This window comes from Mytilus trossulus, chromosome 1, assembly GCF_036588685.1.
Source record: "Mytilus trossulus isolate FHL-02 chromosome 1, PNRI_Mtr1.1.1.hap1, whole genome shotgun sequence".
Taxonomy (NCBI): domain Eukaryota; kingdom Metazoa; phylum Mollusca; class Bivalvia; order Mytilida; family Mytilidae; genus Mytilus; species Mytilus trossulus.
This window is the reverse complement of record NC_086373.1, coordinates 71,475,683-71,491,367: the sequence shown is the minus strand read 5'-3', so window position 1 is coordinate 71,491,367 and position 15,685 is coordinate 71,475,683. Positions and strand designations below refer to the sequence as shown.

Sequence of the window (15,685 nt, the reverse complement as noted above, 5' to 3'; positions counted from 1 at the left end):
AATTTGGTGAACTGTTTTAGTCTTTGCTATTGTGATACCACAAAGGTCACTGGATAAGCACTGTAAACAAAAACAAAAAAAAAGTGTCACTGTGAAAAATCTTTCTTAGACAGTCCATTAAGAATTTAAAATCACTGCACACAATCATTTTGTCAAATTAGTATACACAAAAGGATTATAGAAATAAAATTTAACAGCTGTAAAAACAAACAGCAATTAATCAGATTTTTTAAAATGTCCAGGGGCAATGCAACTGTTACATGTATTTTTTATCTAATTAGCAAAATATTGCTAATATTTAGACATTTAATACTAGAACACACCCGTGATATCGCGGGTCCGTGACTGAATTAAAGTATATAACTATGTGCAAGCCTTATTTTAGTATTACATGTAGTATTGTCATCTAATAAAGTCATGCCGATTATAAGATACACAGTTTTCTCTGCTTTCAAATCTTTCTGTTTTTACCCGTCGAATCAATAATTGGTAATATTGATTATTTGGGAAACAAAAGGTCTTGTCATGGAGTATTTTTTAATCAACAGCATTGTCCTAGTATTAGTTATAAATAAATTTGAATTCTTTGATTCGTTGTTTTACGTCATGCCCACTAACAAATTGAAAACTGTACCTATACGGCTTATTTTTAGTCCAGATTTTTAGTATTCGTATTGTTATCTTAGAAAGGCTTACTGATTAAAATACTACAATAGGTTACAATTTGACAATTTAGTAGTGTCAACCCCGTGATTATGACTCGTGTATATAGCATATTAATAATGAATACACCGTTTGGTGGTGTGCCTGTCAAATGCGGAACGTACAAATAAGATAATAGGTAACAGGTGAATATACTATTGGTATCGGTATCGGACTCGACCCGGATCTTCTTAATTATTGGCAATATTCATTACGTGGAAAACAAAAGGGCCTGGAGTGGTGTAATTTTTAATCTACACCTTTGTACTATATTAGTAATATATAAAGTTGAATTATTTGATTAGTTGTTTTTACGTGATGACGGCTGACAAATTGGACCTCGTAATTTTAGTGTTATAGATACATACATTATTTGTACTAAAAATTATTTTCAATATTGTGACAAGCTCACTTTTTGATATTTTTAATGTAAAAAAAAATATTTATGATTTATGTATAATATCTTTATTTATATTACGTTTAATTTAAATGACTTAATTTCTGAGATGTCAAAATACCCCTTGATGTATTGGCAAGTTAATAGGAAGCAATTCCACCTCCTGTCAATATGATGATCTTCTGATCATAGAACTTCCATGTTCTGATCAAGCAATATCTGCATATTAGCTCCTGTCAAAAAGCTATTTAGAATTGATGTCAAAGTGTTCAGACCAGAGTGATTCAGACTAAATGACAAAACATTAAAATAGCTAATGATTATCAAATGCAACGCTTAAGCTATGCCAACATGAATATTTTACACATGCATTATTTATACATGTATAATATTGTTAAAAAATACCATGACGAAATGTAATTTGTAATTTAATTAATTACTTTAGTAAAGTAATTGTAATTTAATTTTAAAATTACATTTCAAAAACAGTGTAATGTGTAATTGATGTAATTGATCATTTTTGCAATGTAATGTGTAATTTAATTAATTACATTCCAATGTAATTGACCCCAAGTCTGTGGGGCGCCATCTTTAACAGGCCATGGAGATCCCTAAAAATGATCATAAAATTTGAAGGTAATATACACATTTACATCTATAAAAGATGACAGTTTCCAACATGTACTTGCTATAACTATACTCCAAGATAAAAATCAAAGTAATCTAAATCATTGGTGTAAAGATTGGAAGAGTACATTTAATAATTTCAAATCATATACATGAACAGATATGGTGTAGAAAAAACACCCTTGATAAAGCACTATTGCACACCATTGCATTTACTGCAGTTCTTTAGAAAGATGTGCATGTTGAAAAATATGTATACTAGTTTCCTCCTCCAAGGATTGCTTTAATATTGATTTTGACACCAACACTTAAGAGAAATTGTTGTAGGCGAGTATAAATTAACTTTATTTCCACAACTTTCATGACTTAATATTTGTATTCTAGTGATAAAGGTGAACTATTTGTTTTAAAAGAAATTAACAAGGAAAAAATCACCGAAATTTTTGTTTTTTTCAGATAGTGTTTTTTTATTTTTAACTTACAAATGAAACCTAAATTATGAACTTATTAGAGATGATTATTGCATTGATTTATCAAGTAGCTCTCAAGTCAGAGGAGAGCTTGATAAAATTTCGAAAAACGAGGAGCCTGTTTTTTTTTCTCTCAGTTGGATGGGAAATAAGATATATATTTTAGCCTCAATATCATTTATTAAAATATTTATATCAAATGCTTTATCATCCATGCAAAATATCTGCTCACATGTCCTTATGTAAATATAGTTAAAGCTCTCATGTCCTTATGTAAATAAAGTTCACTGTCTCTAACCTTAAGAACCTTTCTTAATTGATTTGAATAGCAATAGGGATAAAGTGTATAGAAACAACATTAGTTCCAATCTTTCCAAAAACATCTACAAGAGTGTAATTCAAGTTTGATCTTACCTTGTCTGCATTCTTTATTCTCTCTAAAATAACAGCTATAGTATGTTGACAGAAAACGGACTCGGAGCAAGCTGAGCAGGAAGTTGATGTTAAATGCTGCTTTTCAAATGTAAGTGACACTTTGGCTTCTGTATTATCTCTGGTTTCAACAAAAGCAGCAACCATGAAACCTATAACAATTAAGGATACACAGTTAAGGAAGCTTCATCTAGGGGTTTATTAACACTAATTCTGGATAAAGATTAAATAGTGAAAATATCCCTCTTCAATAACTGAACCATTATGGAAGTTCTGAATCAGAGTTAAATAAAACAAACAAAAACATATATGTGTTTAGAACAGGTTCTGATATAGAAATGGCAAACTTAAAAAAAACACTTTAATTGAGCAACATGACTGTTGGCACATGTGGAGCAGGATCTGCTCACCCTTCCAAAGCACCTGAGATTACCACCAGTTGTTGGTGGGGTTTGTTTTGCTAAGTCTTTAGTTTTCTATGTTGTGTCTTGTGTAATATTATTTCAATATTTGTCTAATTGTCTTTTTCTTTTTTAGCCATGGCATTGTCAGTTCACTTTTTTTATCAAAGAGTTTGAACATCCCTCTGGTATCTTTCACCCCTCATTTACAGCTACATGTACATACATAACATATATAATAATGTTTCAACGCTAAATCAACAAATTTGGACTAATAATTGGGAATTATGATTTACTGTGCAGTCTACATGCCGAATAGCTGCCCAGACAGCCCAGGCTTGTAAAATTGCTCTCGGGCCTGTAAAAATCATATCTACAGGCAACAGAATCTAACTAAATATTTTCAAAAGTTAAGCCCCAGGCCTGTAGATTTAGCAGTTCATCATGAAGACTGACTGTGGTCCCCAAAATCTACTTAAAAAGGGGCCCATATGGCTCCTTGAAAAATAAATTAATTGAATCCCAAACTGTAGTGCTTATTGCACTGTTGGGTCTTTTTTTTTTATCTTAAAAATAGTTAATATGTCTTGAAAATTGATAACAAGCTGATCACAAAACATTTTGATTGTATGAATATAAAATCTTTATCGCAAAAAATATGCCATTTATATTTGATCTACTTGAGCATAATGAGTCGGGGCAATACACTCATGATGACTTCCTATTATCATTTCCTGGTCTGAGAAGAATGCATTTTTACGGAAATGTTGTTAACCCTCCCCAGAAATTTAGAAATGATCCTTTTAAATTTATTGCTCCTTTAAATAAACTTATTCTAAAAGGTTACCAATTCAACACTGTAATAAGATCATTGAATATTGTTCTTATTGGTATAAATATTGATTTTGTTATAAGTAAATTAAAAGCAAACTAGATATTACTAGTATGTTAAAATTTATTATAATATACATATACACATTCATGGATCTACAATCTGTCGATACCTGTATTTTGGCATTGCACTAGGTCATGTTTATGACGTCTTTACACTAAATCCATTGGATGTTGGATATGTACAGATTGATAATTCAGTCTCAGATGCATGATTTTTTTTTAGTGTAAGTAGCTTTGAACTTACCAGAGCTCCAGATAAGCTGCGTAATTGCGTGATGACGCAATACAAATAATAAAAAACCCAATGTAATTGCCCATTGCAGGGTTTAATAACTCAATCAATTCAACGGAAAACCCAATTATATGCCAAAACCATGAGTTCTCAACCCTTTTATTAGCTACCGTATGCGTTATTTACCCTTATCTGTTTACAGTCGTCGCGTAAATATATTTTTATAGTATTTATAATTGGAAATTTCCTTTCGTTCTAAAAATAGATCCCTGCATCAAGTAGCTGAAATTGGTCCTTGTTGGAGTTTTCAGTTGCTCAATAGGTACACGTGTTTTTGATAACATTTTGATCTTCTCTGCGTTTATCCAATCAGCGTGTATCATGTAGTCATATTTTTTTCGCATTGCATGGGATTTATGTATTACATTGAATTAAAACGAAAGTGAATGTCCGTTAAAAATATTGAATAGAAGCATGTTGTCTGCTTCTTTTGAAAAGCTGAGGGAAAGTTATGATAACAAGACTCAGCCAGTGTTTTAGGAAGCGTCCATCGAACGCACGGGTATTTGTGCGTATCTTAACGAGAACATTGCTAATAAACATGGGGTTTCATCAAAAACGAAATCAGTTGGAAAAAGTGAAAGGCCAAATCAATTATGAAATGATAAAGAATCAAAAACCAAAAGTTCTAATAAAAGACAACTAAACCCAGATTTATGTAAATTGAATAAAACACCAAAGTATAATTAGAGTTTATATACTATTTTTTTTTCATTTTACGGTTAATTAATGAATACACACACAGGCACTTGTCCCAGAATTTATTATATAACGGTATAAGACGAGTGCCTGTGAATACACATATCCATTTTTGTGCAATTAATGCAATTAAAAAACTTAATCACCCAATTACATAAGAAAATGGTGGGTAAAAACCCCAATTTGTGAATTCTTATCTGGAGCTCTGACTTACTGTCAGTTAACTGCGAGTACTATCAGATCTGTTCCTTGTGTCTTTTTGCTGTTAGGATGTACAAGTTCCTGGCCATGTCCACTTGTGTTTTTGTCCATCTGATGATTTTTTTTCAACTGATTTTTATAGTTCATTCTTATGTTTTTTCTGTTATGCCACTGATGGTGGCACTGTACCAGGTTAGAGGGAGGGTTTGGATACCACTAACATATTAAACCCTCCACATTATTTATGTATGAACCTGTCCCAAGTCAGGAGCCTGTAATTCAATGTTTGTTCTTCGTTAATGTGTTAAATATTTGTTTTTCGTTCATTTTTTTGCATAAATAAGGCCGTTAGTTTTCTCATTTCATTTGTTTAACATTGTCATTCGGGGCCTTTTATAGCTAACTATAGGTGACTAAAAGTTCTGTGTCATTTTGGTCTCTTGTGGAGAGTTGTCTCATTGGCAATCATATTACATCTTTTTTTAATTTTTGCTTACCAACTTGGCGCATTTTCTTTATTTTCCCTTCTTGTGCCTTTCTTTCTCCTGCATTCCATTCATAAGGTGTTCTCAAGGTCAGCTGTGAAAAAACTTTTACATGACTTTCATCTTGAGGAAAGGCCCAAAAAGCAATCTACAACAGAAAATAATACAAGTTCCCTTCCAAAGACTTCAAGTTGCACTCATCAAATTTTGTTTCATTTTTTAAAAACACATAAAAATTCACCCACATAAAAAGCTTTAATAAGTGACAATAGGTTTCAGGAAATGCTGTTTTTGATACCATTTACAGCATTAATAAATTCAATTTAGAAACTTAGGTTAGAAGGCCCTCAGGCAAAGTGATCTTAGGTCTAATACTTTTCAGCTCACTTTTGGTTATATAGCTCTTCACCTGTTTCTGTATTTGTATATCCTTAGCATAAATTTATAAAGCATTACTTCATTTTTTTTTAACACATACCCCTTGTTGTAAAAGCTGCCTTGCAGTGTAAGAGTTGAAACTATCTTTGCCATTCTTTTACTTTCCCCACTACTACCATGACTACAGAACTAATTGATCATATCATGTCAGTTTGACTAAATCATTCCACATAACATGCATGATTTGTCAGTTTTACTAAATCATTCCACTTACTTTCAGATATAAGTTGAAAGGTAGCTACAGGATACTATCCCCAGCAGAGAGCTAAAATAATATGTTACCTTTTTCAACATTGACTCATCAAGAGGTGGATCGTGACTTTCTATTTCTTCACAAGACACATGTTTAGCTACTATTTTTGCTGCAAAATCTACAAGTGAAGTCACTTCCTGTGGATGTGTTGATGACAGCTGTAATTCTGGTGTGGACATCCGTGACCCTGGACTTCTTGGTCTGGACATGATCTCACTGTCTTGGTCCATGTCATCTACATAGCTATCAGTCCCATCAAGGAAGTCTAAGTAATCTGAAAAATTGTTGAACAAACATGATAAAGGGAAAAAAAGAATATATTGTGCATGTACATTCATAGTCATAAATTCTCATTAAATACTGGAAATTATCGGTCGTCCCTGTCTATATCACTCTGTTCAGCTCTTAATATAATTCCGTATCATGTCTTTGTGACGTCAAATACGTTGACCCGGCCTTAATAACTTTGACCCGGACATATCAGCGACGTCATAATGTTTAAACCGACGTTAATAACTTTGACCCGAACTTATCAAGTCATATGTTTGTGCTGGCGAAACAAAGAAAACACTTCCGAAACACGCAAATATAGCCCGATAAATCGATTATCAGATTATCTGCATATTGATATTGTAAAATATCAGCTGCTTGACATTACATAAAGGCTTTTTGATCTCGTTCGCTACGCTCACTCGACAAAAAGCTTCATATTATGTCTCGCAGCTGATATTTTTCGATATCAACATGCAGATAACCTGATAATCGGTACATATACACTAACAAAAATAAATATATGTCAGTAATTTGTATAATGATTGACATGAAGTATGGCTGCATGCACAAGGATGTTGAATTTAATAACAAGTTACAAAAAAAACAGGCAAAGGGAATTTCCAGCAGCACAAAGAAGGTTTTTGGGCCTTTTCACTTCAAATAAAGGCACTTACAAAATGTAGCTCCAAATTTAGTAAGCAAATGTGCTGCTTCAAAAAAGTTAAAGCATTATTTAACTTATGAAAACATATATACATTGGTGTACATCAGATAGTTTTCTGTATTCATTTGTACATGTTGTAGTTCAAAGTGCAACAAAATTGTCTACTGTGTCATATAACTATTATAATATAAGATCTTAAAATTGTGTATGTACCCAAATTCATATGGTTAATACAGGTCCTAAAGGTCTATAGATGGAAGAACATTTTGAAAACAAATCAGAAAAACTAGAGGGGATCTAAAGATCATTCACAGATACCACTGCAGTGCAGGCAGAAAATGAGAGATTATTATTTTGATTCTATTACGTCATACTGTCAATCCATACTATTTTCCAGCTTTAATTAGACAATCTGGTTTCCATTTGAAAACAGCTTTTATACACATGTTTTAAATTTATATAGAGGGGAAAAGGAAAGACATGGGGTTCAATACAAAATATCTTTTGTCACCAGCTGGGGGATCAAGATGATAAATATATTTGCCCGGCTGGAAATCTGGTCGTGTTAGGCAACTGGGCAACCGTTAAGTTTAGTCCCTGAGTCAGGAGTATTCAAATTGAAGTGAAAATGTTATAATCATTTTCAGATGCTGGAAGCCTATATTTTTACCTAGTCCTGTTGACCCACTTGGGGCTTCACCCAGGCCCTTATCATTACTTCAGGATTTCAGGTTGATGGGCCAAAATGAAATCCCATGAAAATCCGGTATCGGGTCGTTCGGGCCCCAAAACGATCCAGCCCCAAGTCAATATGGCCCAAAGTCAATCAGGCCCAAGTCCATCCGGCCCCATAATAAAATATCAATAAAAGAGGGACGAATATACCAAAGGGACAGTCAAACTCATAAATCTAAAACAAACTGACAACGCCAAGGCTAAAAATGAAAAAGAAAAACAATAGTACACACAACACAACATAGAAAACTAAAGAATAAACAACAGGAACCCCACCAAAAACTAGGGGTGATCTCAGGTGCTCCGGAAGGGTAAGCAGATCCTAAAGTCCCTGCTGTATTGATTTAAGAGGAATTTGTGACAAATTTTAACAGTATAAATGGAATTTGCAAAAAGTGTCCGATGATGGATGACAACAGCTCTAGGTAAGTGAAGTATTGGAGTACCAGTTAAAGAACTATTTTAAATCGTCTGTTTGTATACCAGCATCCGCATATTTTAAAATATGAAGTTATTTTCCATGATAACTTTGACTTTGAATGTCATGGCGATTTTTATTTTATTTAGTTCACACACAGAATAGCTAAATTATAGTCCAATGGAACTACAAATTTAACTCATCATAATGACTTGTTTAACCAAATCATTAGTCTATAATTGGTTTGTTTATTCAACAATTGTCTGATGATTGCTCATCAAGAACAAATGCACTATCTCATTCTTATATACATGTTTTAATATAATAATACCCAATAATCTTGAAAACTTGTAATACCAACATAATCGACCTAGTTGATTTATACTCATCTAAAGAAAATATTTTTCAAAGGCCTTTTTTATTTTTTTTTACCGTACACCTTTTACATTATATTAAAAATCATAAAAATTGATGAATTATAATTACATGTATTATATATCTTTATTTTTATTCCTTATAAATATATTTTTTATTGGGGCCGGATCAACCCGAAAGCGAAAATCCTTGTCTGACAGGGACAAAACTTAAAGGGGGCCCAGTCGCCCATGGCTCCTAGATTTTGAGCTGGGCCCCTAAACTTTCACTTAAATTTCAGTTGAACATATAGAAACTAATTATGAAATATATATCTGGTGTGGGCTCCTAGCTTGAAATTCCTAAATTTAGTCCCTGCTTGAACTGAACCAGTCTTCATTAAAATTTCAATTACAGACGATTAACAATTATAAAAGTCAGACGGACTTGACAAATACTGTTTTACTCATCCACGGGTGAGACATCTGAGGTTGCAAGTTCGTCATGTTTTACCATTATAATATTGTACTTTGTGTTGTCAGTCTGATGTATTCCAATCCATATATGCATCCATAGTACATGCAGTATTAATAATAAATACTAATTATACACAGATTGCACAGGCTGAAATTTCTTGCCTGGTTTACCATGTTTACCATTGTTTACAAACCATGATTGGTTTAATGTCGATAGTCCAAAAGATGTTTTACTTCCAGTATTCTACTGCAGTGATCATAAATTTATCATTATCAATTATCCATGAAAATGAGGTCAAGGACAGATAAATCAGGTCACTCAACAATAATGCAATACACCCAAAGTACTTCACCTATTGCTTTTCCTCAGGACAAATAAACTACAATGTAAAGTTTTTACAGAGGCAAAGCACTCAAAAGTTATTGGTACGGCAGGAAATTGTAAGCTAAAGGGTCATGAGGGGTTTGAGGCCGCTTAAGGCCCTGGGAAATTTTGGGAAAATGGTGCAACTGAACCTCACCTGACACTTTAATTTACACATGAAACCATCATTTTTATAGCAACAATCTGACTTATGATACTTTTTTGAAAGTGAAATTCAAATTATAGAAAAAAAAAGATTTTTTCCTGTGCAAAAACTGTATTTTTTTTAAATAAGTTATTAAGATTTGAGGAACAAGATGTCATATTAAACAACGAAAATTATTGGTATGGCGGCTGCCGTATCTGACGTACCAGTATTAGAAATGTATAAGTTATTGACATTATCATTATGCACAGTCAATGACAATGTTAATTTTCAGTAGTTACATGTATGTGACAGTTACTGGTAACTGTTCTGACAATTTTGTATCATACAAAAACCTATAGCAAATCATTGACACAGTTTTTCTTCCAAGTGTAAATTAAAGTTTTTCTAATTTTTGTGCTATTTTCACTTTTCCCGACCGGACGGCGGTGTGAGAAAAATATTTCTCCTACATGTAACTAGTGATAAATCTGTTCCCTGCAAGTTATTCATGTTATTAGTCGAAATTTGATTATGACGTCTATATGTTTTGTTTTCTTCTGAATTTTCCTATGAAAAAAGGCGACCATGCCTGATGACGTCTCATATTAAGAACAAAAATTTCTGAAAATCTTTGAAAAAGAAGGATAAAAATCATTAGAGAAACAGATTCCTACACTATAACTCATGTATTACGATATTTCTCCACTCTCAACAGTTAAATTTTAGTTATTTAAAGAGCTTGAGAAGCCTCACGCTTTAAATAATAAAATTTAACTGTCTCGAGTGGAAAAATATGAGGGGGGATAGGACCTTTATCGGGACTCCGGGATTGGGTGTTTTTAAGCTTGGGATTTTGAGATTGACCCTATCGTGGTCCGGGAATTCTTGTTTTCGAATTTCGAGACGTTTGGATTTACTTTATTTAAATTTGGGACCTCTGGATTTCAGGATCAGGACCCCTCCTATCCCCTCTCAAATATTGTAATAGTAATACTCTTGCTGAAGTGTAGGAATATATATTAACCAGGATAATCAAGTCAATCTATAAGGGTGGTTATATAATTAAGTTACATAGAAAGTAGGAAACGCAGACAGAGATTGGTAATGGGATTGCCTGAAATATTCGGTAAACAAAAAATTAGTAGTGACCTGTGTCAAACTGAAAGAACAAAAATCATGATCATCGCCTACAAAAAAATCAAAGAGCTGATAGCTCTGAGGTGGAAGAAGGTGAATAAAAGGTAACTTGAATTACCATAGAAGCAGCCCCACTTACACAGGCTGCTTTGTTCCATTATCGTTAAAATGTATTTTTTTTCTTCAAACAAGAAAAGGTCATAAGTACATGGATTTCCCATCCGTACAATCATTTTCTATGTTCAGTTGACTTTGAAAATTAGGTAAAATCTTTAATTTGGCAGTAAAAGTAAGAAGATCATATCAAGAGGAACACATGTATACTAAGTTTCAAGTTGATTGGATTTCAACTTCATCAAAAACTACCTCGACCATAAACTTTATAACCAGAAGCAGGACGGACGGACAGACTAGAAAACATATTGCCCATAAATGGAGCATAAAAATATTAAGACTTGTTACATACCCGCCAACTTTTGAAAGTTCCCATATGGGTTTTTACTGCACAACAACAATTTTAAAGGTTATAATTTTTAGCGATGTATTTTGCAAGATCTGGATTGTCTAGAAAAAGTGTCATATTTGTATGATGAACTTACATGCCTTTTCCTTAAGTCTGTTTGCATGATTCTAGTTATATATTAAATCGGTAGAAAAAATATACATGAAGCTAGCAGACCAGGGTTTATTTTCCAGATTAAGAATATTAGATGCTTGTTGAAATTTCCAATTTTGAATTATGCACAAAGATGGACCTTTAACAGGTTGGGAACAACACTCCAAATGAGGGTAACCTAACTGGAAGATCATCACAACCCACTGTAAAAAATGAGCACAAAAAAAGTCATTTATATTCATATTATTTGATGAAACTTTTCCCCAAGAACTATGCATCTATTTAGTACTGAATGGTCAAAACATCATGTTTTTTTATCGACATAAATTTTGTCGTAAATGTTACCAAATGATGTAGAAATTGTGTTTTTTCTTCAAATTTCCATCAAATTGTAATGTTTAAAGTTCCCTTATTGCCTCTCTATTTGAATAAAATAAAATAATAAGAAGAATCTGTTTCTTGTTTTGTTTTGTTTTTGACAAATGATTGTTCACTGCTTGCAAATGAATCATTATATTTATATATCTTATCTGTATATATTTTTGTTCATGTCTCCATCTCCTTATCATTTGTAAATGTATAGACAAATAAGAAAGAAATAAGCTCCACATGTATATTTGCAACATCGTAAATTAATCAAAAAAATAACATACACTAACACTAGTACTGCATGGCTTTTAAGCATTATGAAAGTCATATTTGTAGAAAGCTTAAAAAGACTTAAAAACAGTGTAAAATGTCTTGCTATTTCTTAGCTTACACAATAAAATCTAATATATACTAACATTTACAAATTTCAAGATTTTACTAGAAATTAATCTAACTACTAGCTATAGACCTTTCATTAGTCTAGTTGCACATATTGTATGTTGGCTTCAAATATGTAATAAACAAATTTATGATATAAACTTCAATTTAATCCTTGAAAGGAGGTCTAGATTTCTAAAATAATTTACAAATTTAAATTTTTTTATTTGTCCAAAATCATTTAAATTCATTTAATCAACATCCTTTTATGATTATTTGATTAAAATATTAATCATTTATAGTCTTTTTACAATTTACATTTTTAAAAGCAAAATAACTGACAACAGGATAAAACAAAGGGAAGTAACAAAAAGGTATTTCAATATTCCCAATACACATCGTTTTGATAACACAACGGCAGTTAGCCGGAAGTCGGTGCATTACGTTTGCGCGCATTACCATTACATTTGCGCGCAAAAATCATTACGTTTGCGCGCAGCTTTTGATTACAATTGCGCGCATTTTTTGACAGGTAAACTCAGGTAAAATACAGGTAATAATACTTATTTATTTATAATTAGTTCAACTATTTACAAGTATAAGTACTCATTCCGTTAGTGTTGGTCCCCTACTCACCAACCGGATGAGGTGGAAGTGGGATATCTAGCAAGATAAGTCCGTTTTATTATGCACAAGCTCTAAATCCTAGAAATATGTACAGATAGAGATGTTAAAATGTTAAAACGCTAAAACATAGCTAATGATAAAGGTAAAAGTATTGATAATTTCATTACTTTACATGTAGGTACGTGTCGAAACTCTATGTTTGTGCCTTGATGTAACTTTACAAACTAACTTAAACCTTTTCACTCTGAAATATTCGCAATGAAGTTACATGTATTAAGCTATACTACGGAGTTTATAATGATCACTTTATAATTGGTTTTATAATTCAATATGAACAATATATAGTTTGAATTAAGAAATATTTTCAAAATTAATAATTGATAGTCATATTTATTAGGAAAAAAAATATATAGTCAATTATAATTAAATTATTTTTTTTTATTTTTATTTACATGTTTACCTGAGTTTACCTGTAAAATGAATGCGCGCAAATGTAATCAAAAGCTGCGCGCAAACGTAAAACATTTTAATCCCCAAATGCGCGCAAACATAGTGCGCCCCCGGAAGTAAACATCGTTGATTACCAGTATGTTTGACACCCAAGCTGTCAAGTGAAGCCATATAATTATACATCTTCTTTGATGTTCAGGTAAAATTTAACACAGGTGTCAATTACACCGTACAGTAGTAAGAAATGATCAAATATGGCGTCTGAAAATTTTCATTCATGAAATATTTCATACACAGAAGTTTTTTCTCCTAAATGGGAGGACGGGAGGAGACCCCTGAAAACGTGTATGTATTACGAAGGGCATCTAATTCACATGACAAAGGAAAACCATGAATAAAGACAACACTTTATATATCCTTTTTATTTATATAAAAACAAAGTCTTCTTGTCTGCAGGATTGCAAATTCGTAACTTCAAGGGCGAACTTGTAAACAGGGCGAGTTGTCCCGATACAAAATTCACGCATGCGTAATACAAATATCTACTGTTTAAACATCCTGTTACAAGTAAACAAATAATGTTCATGTGGATGAGATGAAATCTAATAATTTACATAAATAAAAGGGTCATATTTACAATAGTGATTGTTTTACAATCATAATTTACAAATTAAATGATTCAGATGCCTAATCATGTGTAAAAATCGGTGTCAGGAATCTTAAGTTGTTTTAAAATTGTAATACACGAAATGAATGCGGCATACGGAGACTCATGCCAATGGTCAGTCCCTTAAGTCTTCAGAAGACTTGACGTCTTCTTCCACTAAAAATAACAAATAAATAAAATTGACCTAAAATGTTCTCAAGACAACAGAGTAGAGAAAAACCTGTGAAGATGCAAAAGGTGTTAAGGCTCCCACACAATTTATAAAAGTTAGTGCATTTTGTGTTTCAGGAAGATATAATCTTGATGAACCTATAGTATAACTGTGTATCTGTCAGATATAAAATGTATCTTTAATCTTGTAAAAATCGAAAGTCCTCAAAATATTAATGCTAAGAAAGCTTATGAAATTCATGAAATTATGAATAAACTACTTCTATTTCGACAACGTAACTTATCTGTGTACCTGTGTTTATATCATTTTAGACATTCTGTGCCGACTAAATTAAGTCGTGACGTAAAATTGTAAACAAATAGACCGGAAGTAGCAATAGCTGACATGCATATTTGTTTATTATAGGATAAGAAAAAACTTACCATCACTCTCAGAGTCGTCCCAAAAGTTTCTTCTTCGCCGTTTCGTCGGCCTCCAAAATAAGATATCCATTGCTGAAAAGAAACTCTATTTCTGCGAACGTGTGGTTTTAAATCCGGTTGAAAGTTCAAAAGTCAACTAAATTGTGTAATAGGGAATTCATATTGGATTGACAATGCATTATATTTCATGTATCACATTTCATAACATGTACTCTAGACTCTAGTCTTACTGAGTTGAAACACTCGAAGTGAAAGCAGCAGATAGCTGCACTGGCGGGAATGAATGGTGGAGGACTGATTCCCTGTTAGTCAACTTTAATACTGTTAACCAAGCATGCTCGGAACTGGTGCCTTGTGCAAGAATTAAAATTTTTACGATGCCGTTTTTTTGGGTTTTTTGCTACTCGTGTGATTGTCTTGCACTGGCGTATGAAGATCCCTCGTGCAGGGACTTTTTATATGACTTTTCATACTAACGAGTTAGTATCAAGGATTGTATTATTATAAAGTCCCTGCTCTAGAAAACAGCCTGGCTAATCGAAAATTTATGATAAAAAACGAAAAAAGAAAGAAGACCAAAAGAAGACACTATGGCACTGGCTATTCTTAATTCCGTTTATTCCTTCATTATTTGTCTATTTCACTCTTCAGTTTCTGTATTTTTGCATATATACTTATCTATGGTCGGGTTGTATGTTGTCTCTTCACTTGACACATTCCCCATTTCCATTCACAATTTTATATATATTTAGAAGGTGATTTATGACATATATAGGCTCTAAGTAAATGATTTTATATTATGTGTTTTAATGCCACTATTAATTTAAGCTTCGCTTTAAGCTATTTCGTGGCTGCTAGTATTTTATTGGTGCCGGATGAAGCCGGCGGAGTGCCCCGACCTTCGATAGGAAAACTGTCAATCTTAATCAATTAAGATTGGAGTCGAGTGCACCCGAAAAAGCGGGGTTCTAACTATTGACTGGCTAGTGATTACAGTACTAACAACTTAGACCACTTGGACACCGAGGCCCCTTGGCTCTAAATTAAGATATCTAAACCACGCTACAAATTTATAATGACTGTATATACAGCACAAACGGAGCAGGTTGTGACAACCTCAGACA

At 32.7% G+C, this 15,685-nt stretch overlaps 1 protein-coding gene across 2 annotated transcripts in view; it reads right to left on the bottom strand.

The window, feature by feature from the left end:
- Window positions 1-14,938, bottom strand: part of LOC134684020 (uncharacterized) — a 37,920-nt gene extending 22,982 nt beyond the window's left edge. The window contains exons 1-4 of one of the 2 annotated variants that reach the window (XM_063543318.1): window positions 14,562-14,938; window positions 6,321-6,565; window positions 5,613-5,748; window positions 2,611-2,780 (exon numbers count right to left, since the gene is read on the bottom strand). In XM_063543318.1, coding sequence (XP_063399388.1) covers window positions 2,611-2,780; window positions 5,613-5,748; window positions 6,321-6,565; window positions 14,562-14,631 — 621 coding nt within the window. In that variant the 5' untranslated portion in view covers window positions 14,632-14,938. Of the gene's footprint in view, window positions 1-2,610; window positions 2,781-5,612; window positions 5,749-6,320; window positions 6,566-14,430; window positions 14,520-14,561 lie in introns of those variants that run through there. The other variant, XM_063543323.1, reaches the window with a different exon arrangement.
- Between the last annotated feature and the right edge of the window lie 747 nt (window positions 14,939-15,685).